General features: G+C 43.4%; 1 protein-coding gene across 5 annotated transcripts in view; it reads right to left on the bottom strand.

The window, feature by feature from the left end:
- The window catches only part of Herc3 (HECT and RLD domain containing E3 ubiquitin protein ligase 3), a 95,507-nt gene extending 74,482 nt beyond the window's left edge, over nt 1-21,025 (bottom strand). For 2 of the 5 annotated variants that reach the window (XR_007976620.1, XM_052173828.1), the window contains exons 1-2: nt 20,790-21,010; nt 8,781-9,035 (exon numbers count right to left, since the gene is read on the bottom strand). Coding sequence is in view for 3 of the 5 variants with exons in the window: in XM_052173828.1 (XP_052029788.1) it covers nt 8,781-9,006 (226 nt within the window). In the remaining 2 variants the exon portion in view is untranslated. Of the gene's footprint in view, nt 1-8,780; nt 9,036-20,789 lie in introns of all 5 variants that reach the window. The other 3 variants (XR_007976619.1, XM_052173826.1, XM_052173827.1) reach the window with 3 other exon arrangements.
- Nucleotides 21,026-21,680: the final 655 nt, after the last annotated feature.

Below are 21,680 nucleotides of genomic sequence, written 5' to 3'. Positions count from 1 at the left end.
GATGATCTCGGAAGACATTATGTTAGGGGAACAAATCAGACACAAGATGATCAATATTGTAGGTTCTCACCTAAATATGGAAGTTATGCCAGTTGATCGCACAGAGATAGAGCGGAAATGGTGACAGGGGACAGTGAATGGGATCGGGAGGATATGGAGGGGGGGGACAGGAGACAGAGAGGTTAACTGCAGAAGGATGAGGCTGGATAGGAAAAATGAATGGCATGCAGGCTGCTGGGGAAGAAGTTATCTATGGTCTCAGTCAACACTGAACCCTTTACCCTACAGTACCAACATACCAAGCAAGATGTGTCCACTGGTGTGACAGCGGCATGAGTGTTTAAACAAGCACACTCTAGATCAGATCCGAGGCCTGCTCCACAGGAGGGAACCCATGTCCAGCACTACAGACATGGTCAAAACACATGGGTTAAATTGCAGGGAGTATTAAAAAAAAGAACTCCCTGCTAACTGTCCCCGGCGGCACCAAAAATAAATTTATCCTAAAAGAATTCACAGTTTAATTCCTCTGCTCTAAGAGTTAAGCGAAGCCATGGCCCTAGTCCAGAATCTATAGACTGACTATTGGCTTTCCTGTTGTTAGACTGCCTTCTAAATATTGATGTTTATGTCCATAAATTTGGGTGTACTGATCTGGCTCAGAGAAGGTCCTCACTGCACTGGGCAGTGGGTAGTGCACACAATACTAACTGTTCAAAATGTTGAGGATAAGAGAGTGTGGGTGCTCAGCTGTAGAGGAGACATCTCTATGAGGTGTCTCTACATACATCTCTATAAGCATAAGGGTGCATCCCAGAAGAGAGGACAGAAAAAACATAAGAGCTAGAGATGGTTAGCTCTGCACATGACATGAATATCAAACCCGTGAACTCAAAGCAGCTGTGGTTACTCACATATCATGTGAGTTAAAAAGTCTGGCATGGAGCAGGGAAAAGGATCCTGACCCTGACTGGGGAACTTGTAACAGCTGATAGCTGCTGGGAGAGAGAGTGGCTGAGCAGATATTTTCTGTGTAACTATACTATTAGTCTCATTCATCTAGACATTGTTGGAACACAACAAATTTATTCCAGCCCTACTCTTTGGAAGCTTATAGACTTGGTAGGGATGGAATTTATACCTGTAAATATTATCTAAAGCAGTTCACCATGTACTACAGGATAAAGTCCTCAACAAGCAAAATAAGCTGTCCCATGGTGAACCAGGTCTAAGACAGACCACTCCAAGTGTTGATCTCTGATCTTTAACAAGCATAATAGCTATGGGACCCATGCAATCTTAGCAGCTCTGAGCAGTGTCTTTTGGTCAATATACTGGAAATGTTCTATAACTTCAGTGAGTAAAGATACCTCTTAATTCTGAATTTTTGTGTTGTATTAATGTAATGTAATAATTTTTATTTATTTATTTCATTAATTTATTTCATTAATTTATTTCATGTATTTCTTTCTTGATCTCATTTATTCTAGAGGGTAAGAAGTCCTTGTGCATGGGGATATACATGAGGAAACCAGAAAAAGTTAGACACATATGTGTGCACAAGCTAGTGCATGGACTTTGTTTAAAAAGCATGTTGCTCACAACAGTTGTCTAATGATCTTATCACTGAAACAAGAACTATCTCTCAATACCTTTTAATGAATACCTTCTGTTGTACTTAGTATTTTAGCTAGTAGGTTAAAAAATGCAGACTTCCTTGTGGTCAAGCATATATCCTCTTTGGTTCTTCTATTAGGATGAACAGAAAGTAAATATAAACAAGAAAATGGGGGGCAGGGGGAAAAAATAAAAAAATAAAATAAAAAACAACTTGAGAATAAAACCCTATCAGGAAGACCTAGTCAACCTGAGATGTTTGTGTCGGGGCTGAAGAGATGGCTCAGTGGTTAAGAACATTGGCTGGTTTTGCAGATGACCCGAGTTCCTTCCCAGCACCCACATAGCAGCTCACAACCACCTGTAACTCCAGTTCCAGGGGATCTGATGCATTCCCATGACCTTGAACACCAGACACATAGTGGTATATAAACAAACAGGCAAACACTTAACTCATACACATAAAATAAAAATAAAACATCTGTGCACAAACATCCTAGAATTATGAATTCCCAACTGTCGGCCCAAACTCAACTCTTTTGTCCTTTACACATACATCAGACAATAATACTGACCTACTTTAGAGCCAGCAATGAGGATTAATGTGCTTTAAAAAGCTAATCATAGCATAGATGATGACAGCTTGTAACAGCTATAAACACTCTTACAATGACACGTAACCAGAGCCTCTTGTTTTCAATGCAAGCCACTGGGTTAATTTTCTAAAATAATGCTAATTATGAAACACCAATACTCCTTCCATAAAGATGGATGCTAGTTAACAAGTACAGTTTTTCAAAAATACTCAACTGTCTTTAAAGAAATTAGAATAACTCTCACAGGCAGAAAGTAGTAATTTTTGATCAACCCCATCAAATGGTGGTCTACACACCACCGAGCGAGGGCACTGGGTTGATGACTGCTGTCGTCCCCATCAGAGAGGGTTATGCAGTTTCCCAGGCCACCTGCCACTCAAACCAGGAAGCAAGGGACAGTGTTGAACCTAGACGTTTCCTATGGTGACTTCTGCCTTTACACCGACGTTACGCACTTCAATAACATGGAGTCAGTAAAGGATCCGCTCCAGTCTCCTTTCAGCTCAGCCAGCATGCTTTTCACCAAGAACTGTCACATCTTTCAGATGCCAAGAGCAACCAGATACCCGAGCTGAGAGGCTAACTTCCAGCAGCAGCCCCAGTTCTGGGAATTGAGGCTTTTGGATGTTCTTAAACCTCATTCATCAATCGGCAGAGCTACTCCATTCAGTGATGGCACTGTGGAAGTGCTTAGATGGAATACAGAGTGTGTGAATTGACTTACATTATCTACAAGAAAGGGAGAGACTAACCATGAGGAAGGACAAAGAAAGAATTCTAGCGATGCATGAAACAGGGCGTTAGAGACTTGTTATAAACGCTCGCCCTTCAGATTCTGTACAAAAGGTTTCCAGCAATGTCTCTGCAGAACTGGAAGTCTAACAGAGTGAAATTCAATTAAACTTACTGCACCTACCACAGTTCTTGCCTATTCAAAACAGGAAGAAAGGCTAGCAGGTATTTATACAAGTTCAGACATCCCTAATAACACAAGGATTAGCTTACATCAAAATCTCAACACTGCAAATCCGGGTATGTGAAGGAAGTGGGGGTGAGATGCTAACAATGGGGTGAAAGCAAGAGAAGGGCAAGAAATGGACAGACAAGGGTTTCTACAGAGCTCACGAAAAGGAGGTCCACCCATGTTTACTTGTTGTCCAGTGACAAATTATGTTGCCTATAAAAATATTGTATTATGAAATTATGAACAGACAAGTTCTTATCTGTTATAATTCCTTTATGTTCATAAAGGAATTAGTAATAATCCTACCATCCTCTAATCAGCAGAGCTACCTCGATGGAGGAGTGAGGGTGGGCCGATATGAGAATGTAAGATGGAGAACAGAAAGAAAAGGCAGACTACAGAAGAACCTGGGCCAGAAAAGCTAGACACCGGGTTTAGATGACGTTTTATAAGTTTTTAGGAAAAAGGTTCTGGCTGTCCCAGGCCTGGCTGTCCCAGGCCTCACTGCCCTTAGCCTGTTTGCAAACAGATGTCACACACACACACACACACACACACACACACACACACACACACACACACACATACACACACACCTAAACAATATCTCTCCTCTCTTTAGACAGTTATACAGACAGCCAAAGCCAGGAGTTTCATTTTCAGCCTATTCTTGAAATACCCACTTTTACAGTTTGAATTGTTGGCTCAAAAGTTAAGAGCATGTATTCTTGCAGCAGGGCTGAGTTAGGTTCCCAACACCCAGCTGAGCAGCAGTAACCACCAACTATAACTCCAGCTCAAGGGGATCTAATGTCTTCTTCCAGCCTCAACGGGCAAACTGCACTCATGTGCGTATACCCCCCCCCCACAGATATAGATATACACACACAGAACTAGTAATAATTCCTTAAAAAGAAATCATGCCTCCTTTTCACACACAGGGATTGGGGTGCATTACTAATCTGAGAAGTTGAAAATGGCAGTCTGAGGAAAACATGGAGGCTCAAGGGCATCTACAGTAACACATATTCTCAAGGAGAAAAAAAAAAAAACTGGGTATCTGTATCAAAAAGTCAAGTCCATGTGGCATACCAGTTACACAAAGCAAGTAAACAACCTGACAATTAGCTAGACAGACTGAAGGCATATTGCCGAAGGGATAACCTCCGTCCTGAGACCGCCCAACTCTCCTCCTCTGCAGGTCTGACTCACAGGTCCTTGGGTCACTGGATTTTCAAGACATAAAGTTGTTAAGGCAAAGTGGTGAGTCCTCCGAGGCTGCACTAGCCATCGGCATCCAAGTGCTGTAGGTGATGTGAGTGTAATGACTGCGACACGTACAACAGTCCAGTCTCACATTTCCCTCAGCCAGAGAAGGGTGGGTGCAGTAACTATTTCCACATCTAAGACCTTAGAGCCCATAGAACAACTCCAACTCTTCTCACTCTTCTCCTCACATCCTCAAAGCCTTGTGGTACATCATCACATACTCATGTCTAAGGCACCTTCATATTCCAAAGACAATTGATCTCTTCATGAGCTGAAATCTCACCCTGGCCCTCAAGAACACCCTCTTAACAAAGGGCTTTCATGCAGTTTCCTCCCCTGTGCTGAAGGACTGTGCTGATGCCAGGGAAGCAAGGTCTCTCTAGTAGAGCCCGTTTGCCCTGTTTTCCTTCGTTCCCTTCCCACAGTACAGAAGACTACACCCCTCTTCTGCGTGTTCTGTCTAGTGACTCCTACCCATAATCCCCTGCTGCCCTTCTGGGTCTAGTAGCTCTCCAGGTAAGGATTCCCAACAAGCACCCAGAGCATGAACGCTCAATCTCTTTCTTCCACTCATTAAAAATAAATCCAATTTATTTTTAGCCAGATTTAGAACCCCATGAAAAAGTTAAAGAGGGAGGCGCCCACCTACACATCTCTCCATTCATAGGCACTATTCAACAGTTGCTGTAGAGTTTATAATTAACCTACTAGCTTAAAGTGGAACAGAAATATCTGGACTCTCCTGATTTACCTAGGAGTCTGGCTTACCACAAAGTTACATCCCAGGCAGGACCAGCTCCCCTTGCTGACGCCAAAGGCCTTCTTGGTGCTGCTCTCTGGTTTTCTGCAATCACCCAGCCCTGGCTGTGCTGGCAGGTGCTGGCCTAACCCTGGGCACAAGCAAACAAAGGGTTGCCCTACAATGCCCACTTAACAGAGGCCCAAGGGTTCCCACTAGCTCACATAACGGTGTCCCAAGGCTCTCTAGAGATACATGAGACTGTACTTCTATCCATTACAGTGCCTTTGAATGATGGCTGCCATTACTGTGCCACCAAGTTTGCTCCTTTTCCTATCTGTTACCACTCCAGGCTTTAAGGAAAAGACATGGAGTAAGATGTGTGCACCCACGCCTCTGAGTGAAGCTCCCTGCCAGATGCAGGGTTATGACAAATGATGGGGGTAGTTCAAAGCTATAATCCCAGCCCTCGGAAGGTAGAGTCAGGAAATCAGTTGTTGAAGGTCATGTATAGTTTCACATAAAGTTCAAGTCCAGAATGGGCTACAAGAGAACACGTGTCAAAAACAAACACTGCCCTCCCTGCAAAAAAAAAAAAAAAAAAAATCTACAATACCAGAACAAGAAGCCTCATCTTTTAAGAGAAAATGGATCTGAAGCTCAGGAAGAATCTTGTATAGCATTTACTTCCTAGTGGTAAAAAGACAAGACCAGTTCTCAGACTCTCAGCTCAGACATTTAGCCTTGTCATTTCAGAGAAAGGTCAAAGTTTCCCGGCTGCTAGAGAGAGCTGCAAGGAGCATGACTCATCCAGCTGGAATAGGACCTGGAGATGTTGCATGAAACAGCACAGACTACCTCCAGAATGGGTTGGGCAGTACCTCTACTATGCTGCCTGACTTGAAATCCTCCACAAAGTAAATTGCACTGTGACATCCAGATATGTGCCATAAGTGCATGAATACGCATGTGTGTGAATGAACACAGACACAGACACACAGACATACAGACACACACACACACACACACATTTAAAAAAAAAATCACTGGAAGGAGGTGAGTCCAAGCCACCAATTACTGTCTGAATAGCAACATTCCCTATTAAAGGCAAGCTGTGAGCTGCCACACCCCTCTGTAGGCACTGTCAATAGACAATGCCTCTCACCTGAAGAAACAGGATGTTAGTGAGCTTAATATGACTCAGTGAGTTGTAAGAGAAGACAGAAAAAGATGCTAGGTTTTAATGTTTTCCACTCAGAATTCCATCGATTAAAAAGCATAAATTTCCTGCTATACTATACTAATGGTAAAACAGATAATATGACTTATTTATTAATTATTGACACCTTTCATTGATAGTATTTTACTGCACAAAACAAGCATTTAATACGTTGCATATTCTATGCACTGTATAAAAGGACACTGGTGAATAGGTGAGCCTACATACCCACTCCCACCAATCCCAAAAGTCAGGGCAATGTGTTAGGAAATCTGTAATTACATCCACATAAAAACACATAGTAGGCACTGTTCAAGTGGGCACTCGGTGGCAGACAATGAACAGGAGGAAGCCCTCTAAGAACACTCATATCCTTCCTGACTTAGGGCAGAAGACACAGTTTCACACTGCCCAGGCTGACCTGCAATTGCTTTATAAGTGAGTGCAGCCTTGAAGTCTGGGGCCTCTTGCCTCTACCTCTCAAGTGCTAAGACTGCAAGCATTGGCCATTAAACCCTGCATAAATTCCATCTAAAACCAATCCTGTAGTCTGTTGTTTTCAAATGTTCAACAGGAAGTCTCGATTACAAATTAAGACCCCAGAACAAGGGCCCAGGCACACGGGTAAGGTAATGCGGAGGAAACAGTACGAATCAGGTCACAACTCCCCTCAGGAAACACAGATGGCTGCTCTTGACCCTGCAGGCCCACAGATGCTGGCGTTAATAGAACACCACCCCTGGCCTTTTCTTTTAAAATAAAATTGTGTGCATTCATATTTGTCTATGTCACATATGTGCTGGATGAGCACTGGGACTAGAAAAGGGCACTGGATCCTCCAGAGCTGGAGTTACAGGAGGATCTGAGCCATCACACCCGGCTTCTAGAAAAAGCAGTGATTGTAAACCACCTCACCATCTCTCCAGCCCTGATGACTGCTCTCTGGTGAGCTTCCATGTCTAGACTTGGTCTGGATTGGGTGAAGGAGCAACGAGGAGCAAAGAAACTGGCTCCCGAGCGAGCGTGCTAGGTTATGAACTGCGAGCACAGTCAAGGATGCTCGCCTCAGCACCGCCACTCCAAGGTCGCAAGTCTACACTGAAAGTCCACGGAGGGTCAAACTTAGGTTATGTAGTGATACAGTGAGGAGAAAAGGATGTAGACTACCAGGATTAAAATGCACAACGGCTGTCAGAAATCAGTGCAAAGCACGGATATAAGAACCCTGATGAGTTCTTGTCTTTCCGCTTAGTCTTTCCTTCCCCTTACTATTACCAGTCTCAGCACAGCACTAGTGCACCTGTCCACTCACACCCTAGGGTACACTCAGTACTCAGCAACACACAACACACACACACACAAAAGCATCTGCCACCTACACCCTGGGGTGCAGTCAGTATTAGGTTGGTCTCTCTCTCTCTCTCTCTCTCTCTCTCTCTCTCTCTCTCTCTCTCTCTCTCTCATACACACACACACACACACACACACAGAAGCATATGCCACTCACACCCTGGGGTGCAGTCAGTACTAGGTCACACACAGACACACACACAAGCATCTGCCACTCACACCCTGGGGTGCAGTCAGTACTAGGTCACACACATACAAACACACAGACACACACACACACACAAACATCTGCCACTCACACCCTGGGGTGCAGTCAGTACTAGGTCACACACAGACACACACACAAGCATCTGCCACTCACACCCTGGGGTGCAGTCAGTACTAGGTCACACACATACAAACACACAGACACACACACACACACACACACAAACATCTGCCACTCACACCCTGGGGTGCAGTCAGTACTAGGTCACATACACACACACACACACATACACAGATCTGTTAATGGGTCAAAAATCTACTCATCCTTTTTCCTCTGCCCACCTCACCTCTCCATTCTACCCCAGCGCATCTGTCACAAGTCTGCACCCAAACATCCACGTGGCAAACTTGCCACAAGAATCACAGGTTTGCCTGGCCGCAGCATCTTCATCTCTGCTCACAAAGTCCCACACAACACTCAGCACCAAATGCTTTACAAAAGCATGTTACAGATATCAAAAAATGCAGAGAAAACCAGGGAGGAACTTGATTCTGATCACGTGAGGACTCCTTGTTTAAAACCCTCATGTCTTAGCTTTCAATTACTAGGGAAAATCACCTCTCAATCCTGCTTTGCATGTTGTATAATAAGATTAAAAGAAGAAAGGCTATTTTCCCATTACATAGCTTAAATTAGACACAGTTCAATGGGGAATACTGCACTACTTTAAGAAGCCAGAGCTTCCCTGAAGAAAGAGGACTAGTAAGAAATGAGCTGTCTTAGCAGTGTCTGATGATCAAGACAGGGGTGGCACTTACCTGGCTTGTTACCCTCCCTCTCGTGGCCAAGCTGCCCCTTGGTGTTTACTCCACAGGTATAAACCTCTCCATCTTCCAGCAGGAACACCGAGTGGTTTCCTCCGCATGCCACTTCCTTGATGCTTCTGTCCGATACAAAACGGCACACCTGAGGCTCAGCTACGATTCCTTGCAGGTTGGAGCTGATGCCTGGCTGGCCCAGAGACCAATACCCCCAACATAACATTGTTCTTATCCTTCAGGGTCTCATATAGCCTAGAAAATAGTTTTGTTTAAAAAAAAAAAGGAGGGGGAGGTTAGGAAAAAATTGTTTAAAAGCATCAGAAGAAATCACGTAACAAATGCAACCAATTACAATGACCCTCCTTGTGGGCAAAGGGTGTGACAGCTGAATGTAACCTCAGAACAAAATCCATTTACTTTTGGGTTAATTAAAAAAGGCCCTCGCCTAATAATCATCACGCCTTGCATCTTAAAATAAAACACATTAATATTATACAAAGTAGCTCTATAAGTTAGAAAGATGCTGTTTTCTGTTTTAGTAGTGCTTACAGGGGAATTTTAAATAAATCTTCTTCCCATCACTGAGTGCTTCCTACCTGGGAGTGGGGCTCTCTACATGTATCTGCACCTGCTTTCTCTGACATGGCTACTTGTCTACCTGAACTGATAAGTTCCTTCTCTCTACTCTTCAAACTGAACTCCATCATATTTGTAACCCCCTTCACCAGAAACCGTAGAATCGTGTAGGCCTCTTCCAGATAGCAGGGCATCAGATTTGACCAACTGACTACTGCTGACGAGATCCACAAGCTTTTAAAATATGCCCCACAGCGGAATGCTTTTCCGAACAAACAAAAAAACGAAGTCTCCCTCTCTACCAGTTCATATGCACCGAAGTGGCCAGATTAAGTTGGAGCCCTTCTACAAGAACACAAAATGACTGACGTGGCTGCTCTGGAAAATGGCGGGCAGTTCTTCAAAAGTTCTGTCCTTTTAAAAAGTGGCTCTTGCTATCACTACAGTTGGAAATATCAAGCAGGTAATTCCCCACTGAAGAAAACATCTAGTGAGCCTCGACATCCTTACAATAAGTACCTTTGGGGAAAAGCAGAACCTTGATGGAAAAGGCTTTGGAGGGAGGAGGGAATTCTAAAAACAAAAAAACAGAAAAACCAGAAGACTAAAATGAAGACTGAGGACTGTGGGGAAACCAAGAATTGTAGGCAAGTGACAGATAGTTAAGCATTGCTTCCTGCCCTAGCAATTCTTGACCATTGGAGAAGACCTCTGATCAGCAGAGTTTGTCACTTAAATCACTTTATTTGGATTTTAAAGGAAATCTTCCAAAGTCTGGCCCTAGAACACTCAGATTACATTTCAAATTTCAGTAGTGCACACATTTCAGGTGCTTACATAATTAGTGCTTGATGTTAAGACATGACAGTCTCACTATGAACAGGGCTAGACACAGCATGACAGCCCCATCAACCAGACCACCAGAAGAACTCTGACTAACTTCTGAGGGTCTATGGGCACAAAGCAGACAGCCTTTTTGTGCAAAGGCAGGCTTTAAAATGGGCAACTCCTTCCTCCTAATGTAAAAGCACAGGCTACAAACAGATTATAATCCAGTGACGTCTACTCCAATACTTCTCGACAAGATACTGTACTGTGTCCTTGATTTATGTAAAATATTTTCACAACTGCACTACAGCGATTCTAACTTATTTCTAAAATCTTTTGAAGCTTTCAACAAAGGCACGAAAATATAAAACTGAACTTAATTCTTTTTCACATCCAGAAAGTATTGTTTCTTTCCAAGAGTTTAATATCTTGTCTAAATGCTAGACTAAAAAAAAAAAAAAAAAAAAAAAAGCATTAAGCTTAAGTATTATTCTTTGATAAATTGCTAAATTAGGGAAGAAAACCTGTAAGTACAAAACAGGCAGGGGGAGGACAAGGAGAAGTCATTTGTTTACAGTGGAACTTCCCCAGCTAACTCAATTGCTGATCCACACTCAATTCTTTCAATTTAATATTTTGTGGTTTTGTCTTCTCTCTCCTATCAATAACTGTATTAGCACCAAGATATTACACTATCAGCCACTGCAATATCACATAGTTTATTATTACCTCCTGTCATCATCGTAACAACCACTTTCAGATAAAGCAGCACTCCCAATATTCTAAAACACCACAGTCACACAGCTGGAGGCTGCAGAGCCACACTCCACATACAAGATTGACACCAATGTCCACACGGATCCACAGGCCGGCCCTGCTACCCAAGGAACATGTTACCTACAATGCCACAGCACAAAAACACTTTAGGAGTGACTGCACTATAGTCAGTACACAAAACATAATGGTACTACAGTAATTCTAATTTATTCTTTGAATTTTTAAGCTTTCAACAAAGGCATGAAATTGTAAAATTTAAAATAGATCTGCCCTCTGAGCCCAGACTAGTCATAATTCAGAGATGAGCAACTATAGGATTAACCAACAGAAGAAAACATGTCTGGGGACGAGAGATGACTCAGCAGTTAAGAGTGTCTGCTGTGCAAACAAGAAGTCCAGAGCTGAGAGCCTGCTCAAGTGTGAGCCCTGACATGTTGGTGATTCTGCTGTTCAGAATTGCCTTTAATCTTAGAGCTGAAGTGCCTTGTAGTGGTACTGGGTGCAAGAAGGCTGCTGTGAGAAGATCATGTGTGTTTTAGGTGAGTTTCCTCCATGAATAAATTAAAATGTTAGTTGTAAGTCCATAAATAATCAGTAACAGAAAAAAAAACAGAAAATTCTTCTATCTTTACATTAAGTTTAGAGTACACGACAAAAGCACAGAGACTATGGGAGCAGCTGTGTGTCTGTGGGTTCACACCAGACATCTAGAGGCTCACAGTTAAAATACCAACATTTCATTACCCAGACCAAAAAAGAGGAAACCTCCTCAATTAGTGTATAAAGAAATAGTTAATTAGTTGAAATGTATACTAAATAGGCATACATAAAGCAACATTCATGGTGACAAAAACATAGTACCCTCACCTGTGTCTGCCTGGAAGTAAGGTTTCCATAGATCACTAATGGGGTGTTCATAGTAGCTTTATAAAATGTAATTATTGGAAATAATGAGAATCAACTATGTCTATATAATCACACAAATAATGCTTTTGAAAAGACTGTTGTGCTGGGCATTTAATTTTGTTGGAATTGGGTTTGTTTTACTTGCAATAAAATAAACTCCTGACTGATAATATTAATAATTACATCATTAAGACTATCTAGAGGTAAAACTTAATTTGAGCTTATTCTGAGGCAAACTCAAAGGTATTGGTCTGTTTCATCTTCTATAAGATTTTACACATACAGAAAGACCAAAAAGTGACTATATATATGTATGCATGTATCTAAGTACATGCATACATATGAAGGGAAATACAAACAGCGTGCCAAGGGAAACAATCACAGAGCCACACTCACACTGTGGCACGCAGGGGATTTGAATTCAGACTCTATTCTTTACCTCTCCAGTAAGGAACCTATAATGGACACTGAATGTTCAGCATTCCCAAGCGTCCCCAGAACTGTCCACAAAGAATGAACACCCTGATCAATAGTCAGTGTATTGGATGTACTGAAGAATTACTTCTTAATAGTGGATATAGCACTCCATTACACCAGTTCCCAAATTTACCCAGCCTTTTGCCTTGGTTCCATGGTGAACAAGCAACCTAATTCCCCCAACCCCCAGGGCCAAGTCTACAACAGTGATGAAACATACTGGCCAATGGGGTCCAGGCATCCCAACCCGCATGGCACCTCTCTTTATTACCATGCTGGCATCCTGAGTCAATCAACTTGGAGGAGTTTGTGCTTGACTGAACTCTCAGTGCTCTGGGTGAGTATAAGCCTAGGTGACCAGCCTTTGGTGTGACCTCCGATTGACAAGTAGAAACATTTTAGAAAGAAAAATACAAAAAATACAAAAAAAAAAAAAAAAAAAAAAAAAAAAAAAAAAAACCTTCAAAACTTCACCTTGCTTGAATTAAAGGAATCTGCAAGTAGCTAAGTAAAATCTGCTTGCCAGGAGAATTTAGCAGTAACATAAACCAGAGGTATCTCTGTAGGAGGGTTGCTTTCCTAATTGGAATATGGTTGAGGTTATCATAATTTCTCAGAATGGCATCAGGGGGCACTGAAATAGTCCACCTTCCAGGTTATGTTCAGCGTGTTAAAGAGAATCCAGCTAACTGGCATGATGGCACATCCTGGAGATCCCAGTACTTGGATGGTTAAAGCAGGAGAAACATGGGTTTGAGGCCACGCTGAGTTAACAGGGAGACCCTCTCAAAAGGAGGAAGACCCACACACACACCATTAATTCACTTTCACTTACAGACTTACTCTAAACTGAACCCCCAGAACTGGGTACTGCCAGTGTCCATGAACTTAACATCTAGCTCAACCAGTCTGGGCATCACTGGCATTTTGATCTCTCCGATTTGCTCATCCATTTTTCTACATTTACTGCCTCTCCCTAGCTATTAAGGAAGGTAATTCTTTTGTTTCCCTACAAAATACCCAATTATGGAGTCTGTGACAGAAGACTACAGAATGTCACCCATCCCTACCCCTCCTCAGTCTCAGCTTCCACATCCTGCCTCTTGTTCCATCAATGACAAACCAAAAGCAGAGACGGCTTTCAAAGGACAACTTTCCCTGGGTGTCATACATGGCTCATTCTTTTTCTCATTTAGTTTTGGTAAAAGATTGATACTCTGCATGGCCAAACGGGTCAACTCAGCTCAAGTCCTGAGTTAACCATCAACTAGCCGGGAAGTCTGAAGAAGGGAGTGTAGAGACTCCCAGGCCTGTTTCCCCTTCTCTCCAATCGAGAATAAGTAAGTTCTACACCAAATGTGTAGACAGGGCTCAGCACTGTGCTAGCATAACATAGTAAGTGACCACTGTGATTCCTACAAGGCCTGGTGCTCTCCATGAAGGCCTCTGCAGACAACACAGTTCCAGAAGAGGCTGAGGTGTCACTCCTGATCTCCTTGGCCAGGACTGGCATTAGCTATGTCCTGCCAAGCCTGCACCACAGCAACGCTGAGCTTCCAACACAGCTGTAATTTATTTATTTATTTATTTATTTATTTATTTATTTATTTATTTGGTTTTTCTGAGACAGGGTTTCTCTGTATAGCCCTGGCTGTCCTGGAACTCACTCTGTAGACCAGGCTGGCCTCAAACTCAGAAATCCACCTGCCTCTGCCTCCCAAGTGCTGGGATTAAAGGCGTGCGCCACCACCGCCCGGCCACAGCTGTAATTTTTGTTAGGGCATCTGAAGTGGCAAGAGAGCATTCTGGATTTTCTTTACAATCTGGAGTGAAAAGGTAGATAGATTTGTCTGTTCCAGTCCTAGTGAGTGAACTGAATACTGAATGACAACCTCCATTTCCTAAACTGTCTTAACAACAACCTAACAACCAATTCCTACTCCTCTGAAAGACACAGAAACCTAGAAACATAGAGGCAGGACTCCTTATCTCACTTAACATAATGATGTTCAGTCTCTCAAATATGCTTATCAATACATACATGAATGGTGATATATGTGGATGGTGATGTATGTGCAGGTATTAAGGCATTGTACAAGAATTCAGCACACTGCAAGTATGCCCCAGATGCAAGCAAATTTAGAGGCAAAACTCAAATGCCAATAACAAGATTCATCTAATGACATGCTTTATTATTAAATTTTTTCTGCTAGCACGAATTGCAAATCAAGACATCCACTCCCTTCTGTGGCTTCCTGGTCTTTTAGTGGGATTTGGGTCACCAGACCCTGTCAGCCATCACATAGAATTCCTGCTCCTCCCCATTACCTTCTTACCAAGATGCCTCCTTCACTATCTGGCATTAGGCTTTGTGAAGCTAACTGAATGAGAAGCTCTCCATGGGAGCTGTGGACTGCCTTCAAAAGACAACCAGCCAGCCAGGCAAGTATCTGACAGCCTGGTAACACCAGAACAGCCAGAGCTCTTACTCACAGCTAATGAGTGTGAACCACCATTAACAACTCTGGAAAACATTTCATTCCTGAGCCTACAGCCAGACGAACTCATTAAGAATCTATGGTTCTCTTGCAACTGCACAGAGACAGAGGCAGAGAGTAAAACCTGGAAACTTGGAACATGCAGCAGTGCAGAAATACTGTATGCTGGCACTGTCCACTATAGTGGCTGTGCATTTGAAATGTACCTAATACAACTGAAGAACTGAAATTTCGATACTATTTGATTTTAATTTTAATAGCAGTGAGCACACTGGCTACTAGCTACCTTACCAAGAAATTCATTAATCTAGGCATCATGATATATATCATATATAAATATTTATACATAAATATATATTTATATATCATAATAAATAAGTATAAATATTAAATATTAAATGTCTTTCTGTATAAATGTATATAATATATAGTTAGATAAAATGTGAATAAATATATTATATATATATATATAATTCATATATAAAAATTTTAATTGTTAGAAACAGAAAGAAAAAAAGCCAAGTGTGGTGGTACATACCTACCCCCTAAGAGGATGCTCAGGGCAGAAACAAGAATGTTTTGTGAGATGGCTAAAAGTAATCTCAGAATCTAATAGAGGCAGAAGGATGAGGGGTTCAAAGCCAGGCTGGTCTTCATGAAACTTGTCTCAAAGAGAACATAAATTACATATGCATAAAATAGAATACTGTACAGCAATTAAAAATAAACTAACAGGAGGTTTGTATATGCTTGACCCAGGGAGTGGCACAATTAGAAGGTGTGACTTTTGGAGTAGGTGTGTCACTGTAGGTGTGGGTTATAAGACTCTCAACCTAGCTGCCTGGAAGTGAGTATTCTGCTAGCTTCCTTCAGATGAAGACATAGATCTCTTACCTCCTCCTGCACCATGCCTGCCTGGATGTTGCCATGTTCCTGCCTTGATGATAACTGTCTGAACCTCTGAATGTGTAAGCCAGCCCCAATTAAATGTTGTCATGGTATCTGTTCACAGCAGTAAATCCCTAACCAAGACACAGTATAACTGAGTCTCAGCCAAGTTTTGAGTTACACAAGAAATCAGAATGTTACAAAGTTTAAATGCTGTAAAAACAAATACATTGTTGTAGTAAAGGTATGAGTCAGAAACCTTCAAAAACACAAAGCAGAAAGTAGTGCTTCTGGAGCCATCAGGGGCCGAGCAGACAACCTAGAAGAACACCCATTCTCACATCTCTAAACACACATCAGCAGCATTACTTTATGAAACAAGTATTTCACAGTTTAGAAAAGGCACTGGTAAGGCAGTGTCCCACTTAGCGCCTCCCTCCATCCCCTATGCCCACGCAGACTGGCAGCCACTACCGGAGGAACCAAGCTTCGTTCCTCTTTGATGGCTCCTGTTCTCAGCCGAATGCAAGGGCACAGAGAGACAAATGAACTGAGTTGTGATCTAAGAAGACCACACTTCCCAGGTTTAACCTGCATACAGTTATGTTTTCCAGCCTGGATTTAGCTAATTAGTTTCTATTCCTAACAAAAATAACAATGTATTTCTCCACTTAAAATGGACCTCCTGTGCTTCAGCTGACCTCAAAGTGAAATGCTTTTTACAATGTAGCTCTCATTAAACATAGTGGATCAACATCCCCTGCTTGGGTCAGTAGGCTTTTTTTTTCTACTTACTATAATTATTCATGTACATATGTGCACAGGAACACATGTATACATACTGCTATACTTAAAAAAAAAAAAGGAACTGGTGTCACCAGACTGTTTAGACACATTGAATTTTTATCTGGAAATTACCAGAAGCCCCTGGAAGTGGGCAGAAGTGGAGCAGGGATTGGGTACAGCACAGTAAATATTCTAACCACAACCATATATGCCAGGGAACAAGTGGTGACTCTGTCCACTTCTCTGATTTACTTGGTTATTTCTTTATTGAGACTGTGTGTCATGCATCCCAGGCCAATCTCACTATGGATTTCTTATATATCTAAGAATGACTTTGACACTTCTGGTTCTCCTACCTCTATCTCCCATGTGCTGGAATTACAGGTTGGTGATGACATGCCTGCCATATTTCTTTCCTTTTACTTTTTGAGACAGGGTCACTCTGCGGCCCAGACTAGAATAACTATGGGAAAGAAGTTGGCATTTGCTATTGAAAATGTAGATATGAATATGCACAGCACAGGAATTCTATTCCTGGGCATACAGTTGAACTGTCTAACTCATTAAGCCCAGGCTGGCCTGGCCCTTAGTGTATGGGCCACATAGGCCTAAAGCTCACATTAATCTTCCTGCCTCAGCTCAGTCTCCCAAGTGTCAAGATCAAAGACATGAGCCATCACAGCTGACAAAATGTGGGGGTTTTGTTGTTGTTTGCATTACTGGGGACCGAACTCAGGGCTCTACCATGAGCTACATTGCCATCTAGACCCCACTGTTCTGTTTTTGAGTCTAGCTATGCAGTACAGGTTCGTCCAAAGCCCATGACAATCACCCTACCCTAGCGTCACCTGGGAGGTGAGTAGGGAAGCACCATGCCCAGCAAGGCCCCTGCATCACACACACACACCGCCCCCCATAGGGGGGACTGCAGCAAGCATACCAAGGTGCTACAACTGAGAGAATGGAATTCTGGCTCTTCCTGGTAGCTCTGAGCCTGGGACTCTTTTGTTCACTTCTCCATCTTTAGAGACCAGAGTGGTGTCTAGCACACAGAAGGGGCTTGAGCTGGATAGTCTTCAGCAGCTAGACAGAAGCTAAAGTCATCTGCGAGGAGGGAACCGCAAGGAATTCCTCCATTGGATGGAGCTGTAGGCAAGCCTGGAGGGTGTTTGCTTAAGTAGTGATTAATGAGGGAGGGCCCAGCCCACAGTAGGTGGCACCACCCTGGGCAGATGGTCCTGGGTGCTATGAGCAAGCCAGAAAGCAGTACTCCTCCACGGTCTCTGCATCAGCTCTTGCATTCAGGTTCCTGTTCTGCCTTCCTTTGGTGAGAAACGGTGATGTGGAAGCATAAAGCAAACAAACCCTTTCCGCCCATGCCTCGGTCATGATGTTTCATCACAGCAATAGTAACGCTAAGTAGGACAGGGCTCAAAAATGATTTCTGAATAAAGGAAAAAAACAATGCTTCCCGTGACTGCAAACCTATCCTCGGTCTAGATCTAAAAACCTTATTTAATTTACCCTCTGTCAAGCCCAGGATCTAGAACACCCAGAAGTCTTATTATGCACAGCTGGTGGGAGTTTAAGTTGGCAAAACCACTTTAGAAACCTCAAGATTAGCAAGATTAAATCACTTGCCCAAGAACATGTAAATAAGGAGTTGAAATAGAACCTTCCGAAGTCAAAAGGCAGAATTCAAATTCCCTCTACTAGTCTACAAGCCACACTCTTGAACACAACCCTAAACTGTGTTTCAAACAAAAGCAAGCCAAATCACAAAAGCCACACACACTCTAAAATTTTGTAAGAGTTTAAAGATAAAGCTGCATATGATCAAAATAACTATAAATGTATAAAAATGTGATAATAACACCATTACTATATGTAATTAGCATATGTTAAAAGAACATTTTTAAAAAGAAAATGTAAAAAGACAAGCTGTAGGCAAAAAGTGAGCTCATATTCGCTAAATCATCGGCGATTATACAACCAGAACTTAAGGTAGCCAGAGAGAGAGGGGAGCAAGCAAATCTCATTAGAGTTAACCAGCCCGTCCTCTACAACCTTGACTCATGATAAAACCCAGCTCACCTACACAGAAACACACACCCTTGGCACCCGCAAGTATCATTTCTGAAGGTTTTACATGTTTAAGAGCGCAGGGGGCCATCTTACTGAAACGGGTTTACCAATCCATCAGAAATGGAAGCTGAGAGCTTCAGGACCAAAGTCACTATAGTTAAGCGGCTTCAGAAAATGACCGCACTTAAGAGGGTAAAGGCAGGGGCATCAGTTCAGGGTGGTCACCAGCTACATATTAGATTCAAGGCTGGCCTCAACTATATAAAATCCAGTCTTAGAATGAGGGGGCAGGGAGGGGGACAAAAGGACGAGAGGAAGGAGGAGCTGTGGAAGCAGAGCCCAGAAATTAGGTCCCCTACTTTCCAGACCTGCCTCTTTCTCTGCACTACCTCAAAGCAAAGATGTGTTTCGGTCCCTCACCAAGCGGCTACAGCCCTCAACTTTGTTTAATCCTCTTATCAGCTCTAGGCATTAGATATTATCACCATTTTCAAGACAGGGGAGAAAAAAAAAAAAAAAAAAAAAAAACAACTCACTCCTAATCATATACTGGGCATTTGGACTAGAAGCCAGGGCTTTCACATCTCAGAATGGGGAGATGCACATTAAAGAAATAACTTCAGAACAGGACTCTGCTAAGGACTTAAAAATACATAAGCCTAAAGCAGAGTGAGGTCGCACAACTGTAATCCCGGGGCTTGTAAGGCTGAAGCAGGGGGATTACTGAGAGTTCAACATACACTTGGGCTATAGTACCTAGAGGCCAGTCTATACTATATAGCATGACTCCACCTCCAAAAGAAAAAAGGAAAGAAAGGTAAGAGTAAACTTCTGAAACTAAGAATATGTTTAGCCATTCAAGGCAGAATGTTCTTCAGTGTATATCAGGATAGAGGTTTGACCAAGTTAGTAATCTTTAATGTGACTAAAGCCATAGAAAGAACCTTATAAAATTCTTGCTACTTAATAGGGGCAGTAAATTTTCACTACTTTCATATTTCTTACATAGATTGGACAGAAATTATTGAAAAAATAATTCAGTTTTGCTGCTCATTTCTCCAGGTGTCTTTCACAGCTAGCTACCTGACCGCAACTGCTACTTTCGTTTCTCCCTGTTACCATATCCTCTACATGCAATACAAGAAGTCACAGACAGGCACCTCCAGTCACCCAAATACAGCAAAGAGGAACATTAAGATGTAACAAGGTTCCCCACAGAGCAGCATTGTTGGTACGAACCATTATATAGTCCGTGGTCCTGGATGAGTTTCAGACATCATTTCTATCTCCGAATGAGAATCTCTTTCAATTAGGAGACTCTTCACTTTTATTTCTGAAACTGGTGCAAAGCTATGTTTGTCTCCAGCAGGGGCGCTACTTTCATTACTTACACAGACGTTTTTAAGTGGTTATACAGATCTTAAAGAGATTCAACTTTGTCCCGCAACATGAAATGCAATACCCAATGACTTCTCCAACACAGTTTGGAACATTTTTAGACTCCTGCTTCTTTTTTAAACACAATGAATCCCCACTACTTACTGAACAAGTCCAACTGACAAGCAGTGAACTAAGTGAACTACACTTCTGTTTTTCACGACAATGGAGTTTTGCATCTAATTTGATTCCTGCAGTTTAACTTCTCTGATGGGGTCAAAGTAAGCCACCGATTTTGTTTTTCTGATTTATATACGCGGAAAGAAATACGAGAGAGAGAGCGAGAGAGAGAGAGCGAGAGCGAGAGAGAGAGAGAGAGAGAGAGAGAGAGAGAGAGCTGCACTGTAATTTGCCTCTGAAAGTACCACATTGCTCTGGCTGCATTTTAAAAAGCTAATCCTTTTTACTTCGCTTTCCTGTGTTTCCAATCTAAAGCTAAAAATCAGTTCACTCTATCAAATTATCAAATGAAAGGTTCTAGAAATAGCTTCCTATTTGTGGAAAGAGACAGAAGGCACATAAAAATGGAAGATATCACTTGAATCGTCCTCCCCCAATGCACCCCGGATGAGACAAATCCCAGTAAAATCCTAGACGCCTTAGGTAAAATTCAAAGCACTTCCTAATGGGGCAGGTGTGAACTCAGAAAACAGCCAGGAAGAGCGAAGCTCAAGCATTCCTCCCCTGGAGCCCCGAGCTCCACACGCTGCCGGCAGCAGCCGGAGCGAGTCTCCCCAGGTTCACACACCTGCTCCAAGGTCCAGCCGTCGGCTAGGCTGCAGCAGCGTCTGCACCAGACACTAGATCCCCGAGCCCCGCCCTCCAGCTGAGTGGGAGGAGCCCGCGGCCAGCCGCAACGCGAATTCCCCTGCCGCCGCGCCGCGATGCTCTTCACGCAGGGGAGGTCACCCGCCGCCCGCGGCCGAGCAGAGCCGGGAGGCGCCTCCGCGACGGGGAGCTGCGGACAGCCCAGCCCCTCCCCCGCGGGTGCGGCGGGCTCGGTGCCCTGAGATCGTCGCCCCGCCCGCACCCGCACCCGCACTCGGGTCCGCAGGCCGACCCCGCGGCTCAGGCTTTCCCGGCCTTCCGCGTCACAGTAATAATGAAGTTTCCCCCGGCACTCCCGCGGCTGCAGAATGAGCTGAGAGAACGACTTCCCGCCTGGCCAATGGTGGCGGCGGCGGCGGGGCGGGGCGCGGCGGGTGCGGAGAAGGCGGGGCGACGTCGGGGCGGGAGGGGCCGGGGAGGTGACCGGGAGGGGGCGGGGAGGTAGCAGGACTCGCGGCTGGGAGGAAACCCGGAGGGGGCGGGACCTAGGGCGAGGGAGGTGACAGGGAGGTGGTGGGAACGGCGGCTGAAAGGTGACTGGAGGTTGCGGGACCCACAGCCAGGAGGTGGTAGGGAGATGGCAGTGAAATTGCTGGAGTGAAATTGCTTTTTGCCAGCGAGGATGCAAAGGAGCGATGCCCGATGGTGTGGGGGGTTTGGCACATTGGTTTGGTTGCTTGGTTGGTTCCTTTTGGTTCTGGATTCAGGTTTTTGGTTTGTTTTTTTTTAATTATTTCTTGAGTAGCTTCTTCATTTACGTTACCAATGGTAAAACCTTTCCCAATTTCCACCCTCCTAAAAGCCCCCCTCC

This window comes from Apodemus sylvaticus, chromosome 2 (genome assembly GCF_947179515.1).
Source record: "Apodemus sylvaticus chromosome 2, mApoSyl1.1, whole genome shotgun sequence".
Taxonomy (NCBI): Eukaryota; Metazoa; Chordata; class Mammalia; order Rodentia; family Muridae; genus Apodemus; species Apodemus sylvaticus.
The sequence above is the reverse complement of the archived record's forward strand: the minus strand, read 5'-3'. Positions and strand labels throughout refer to the sequence as shown.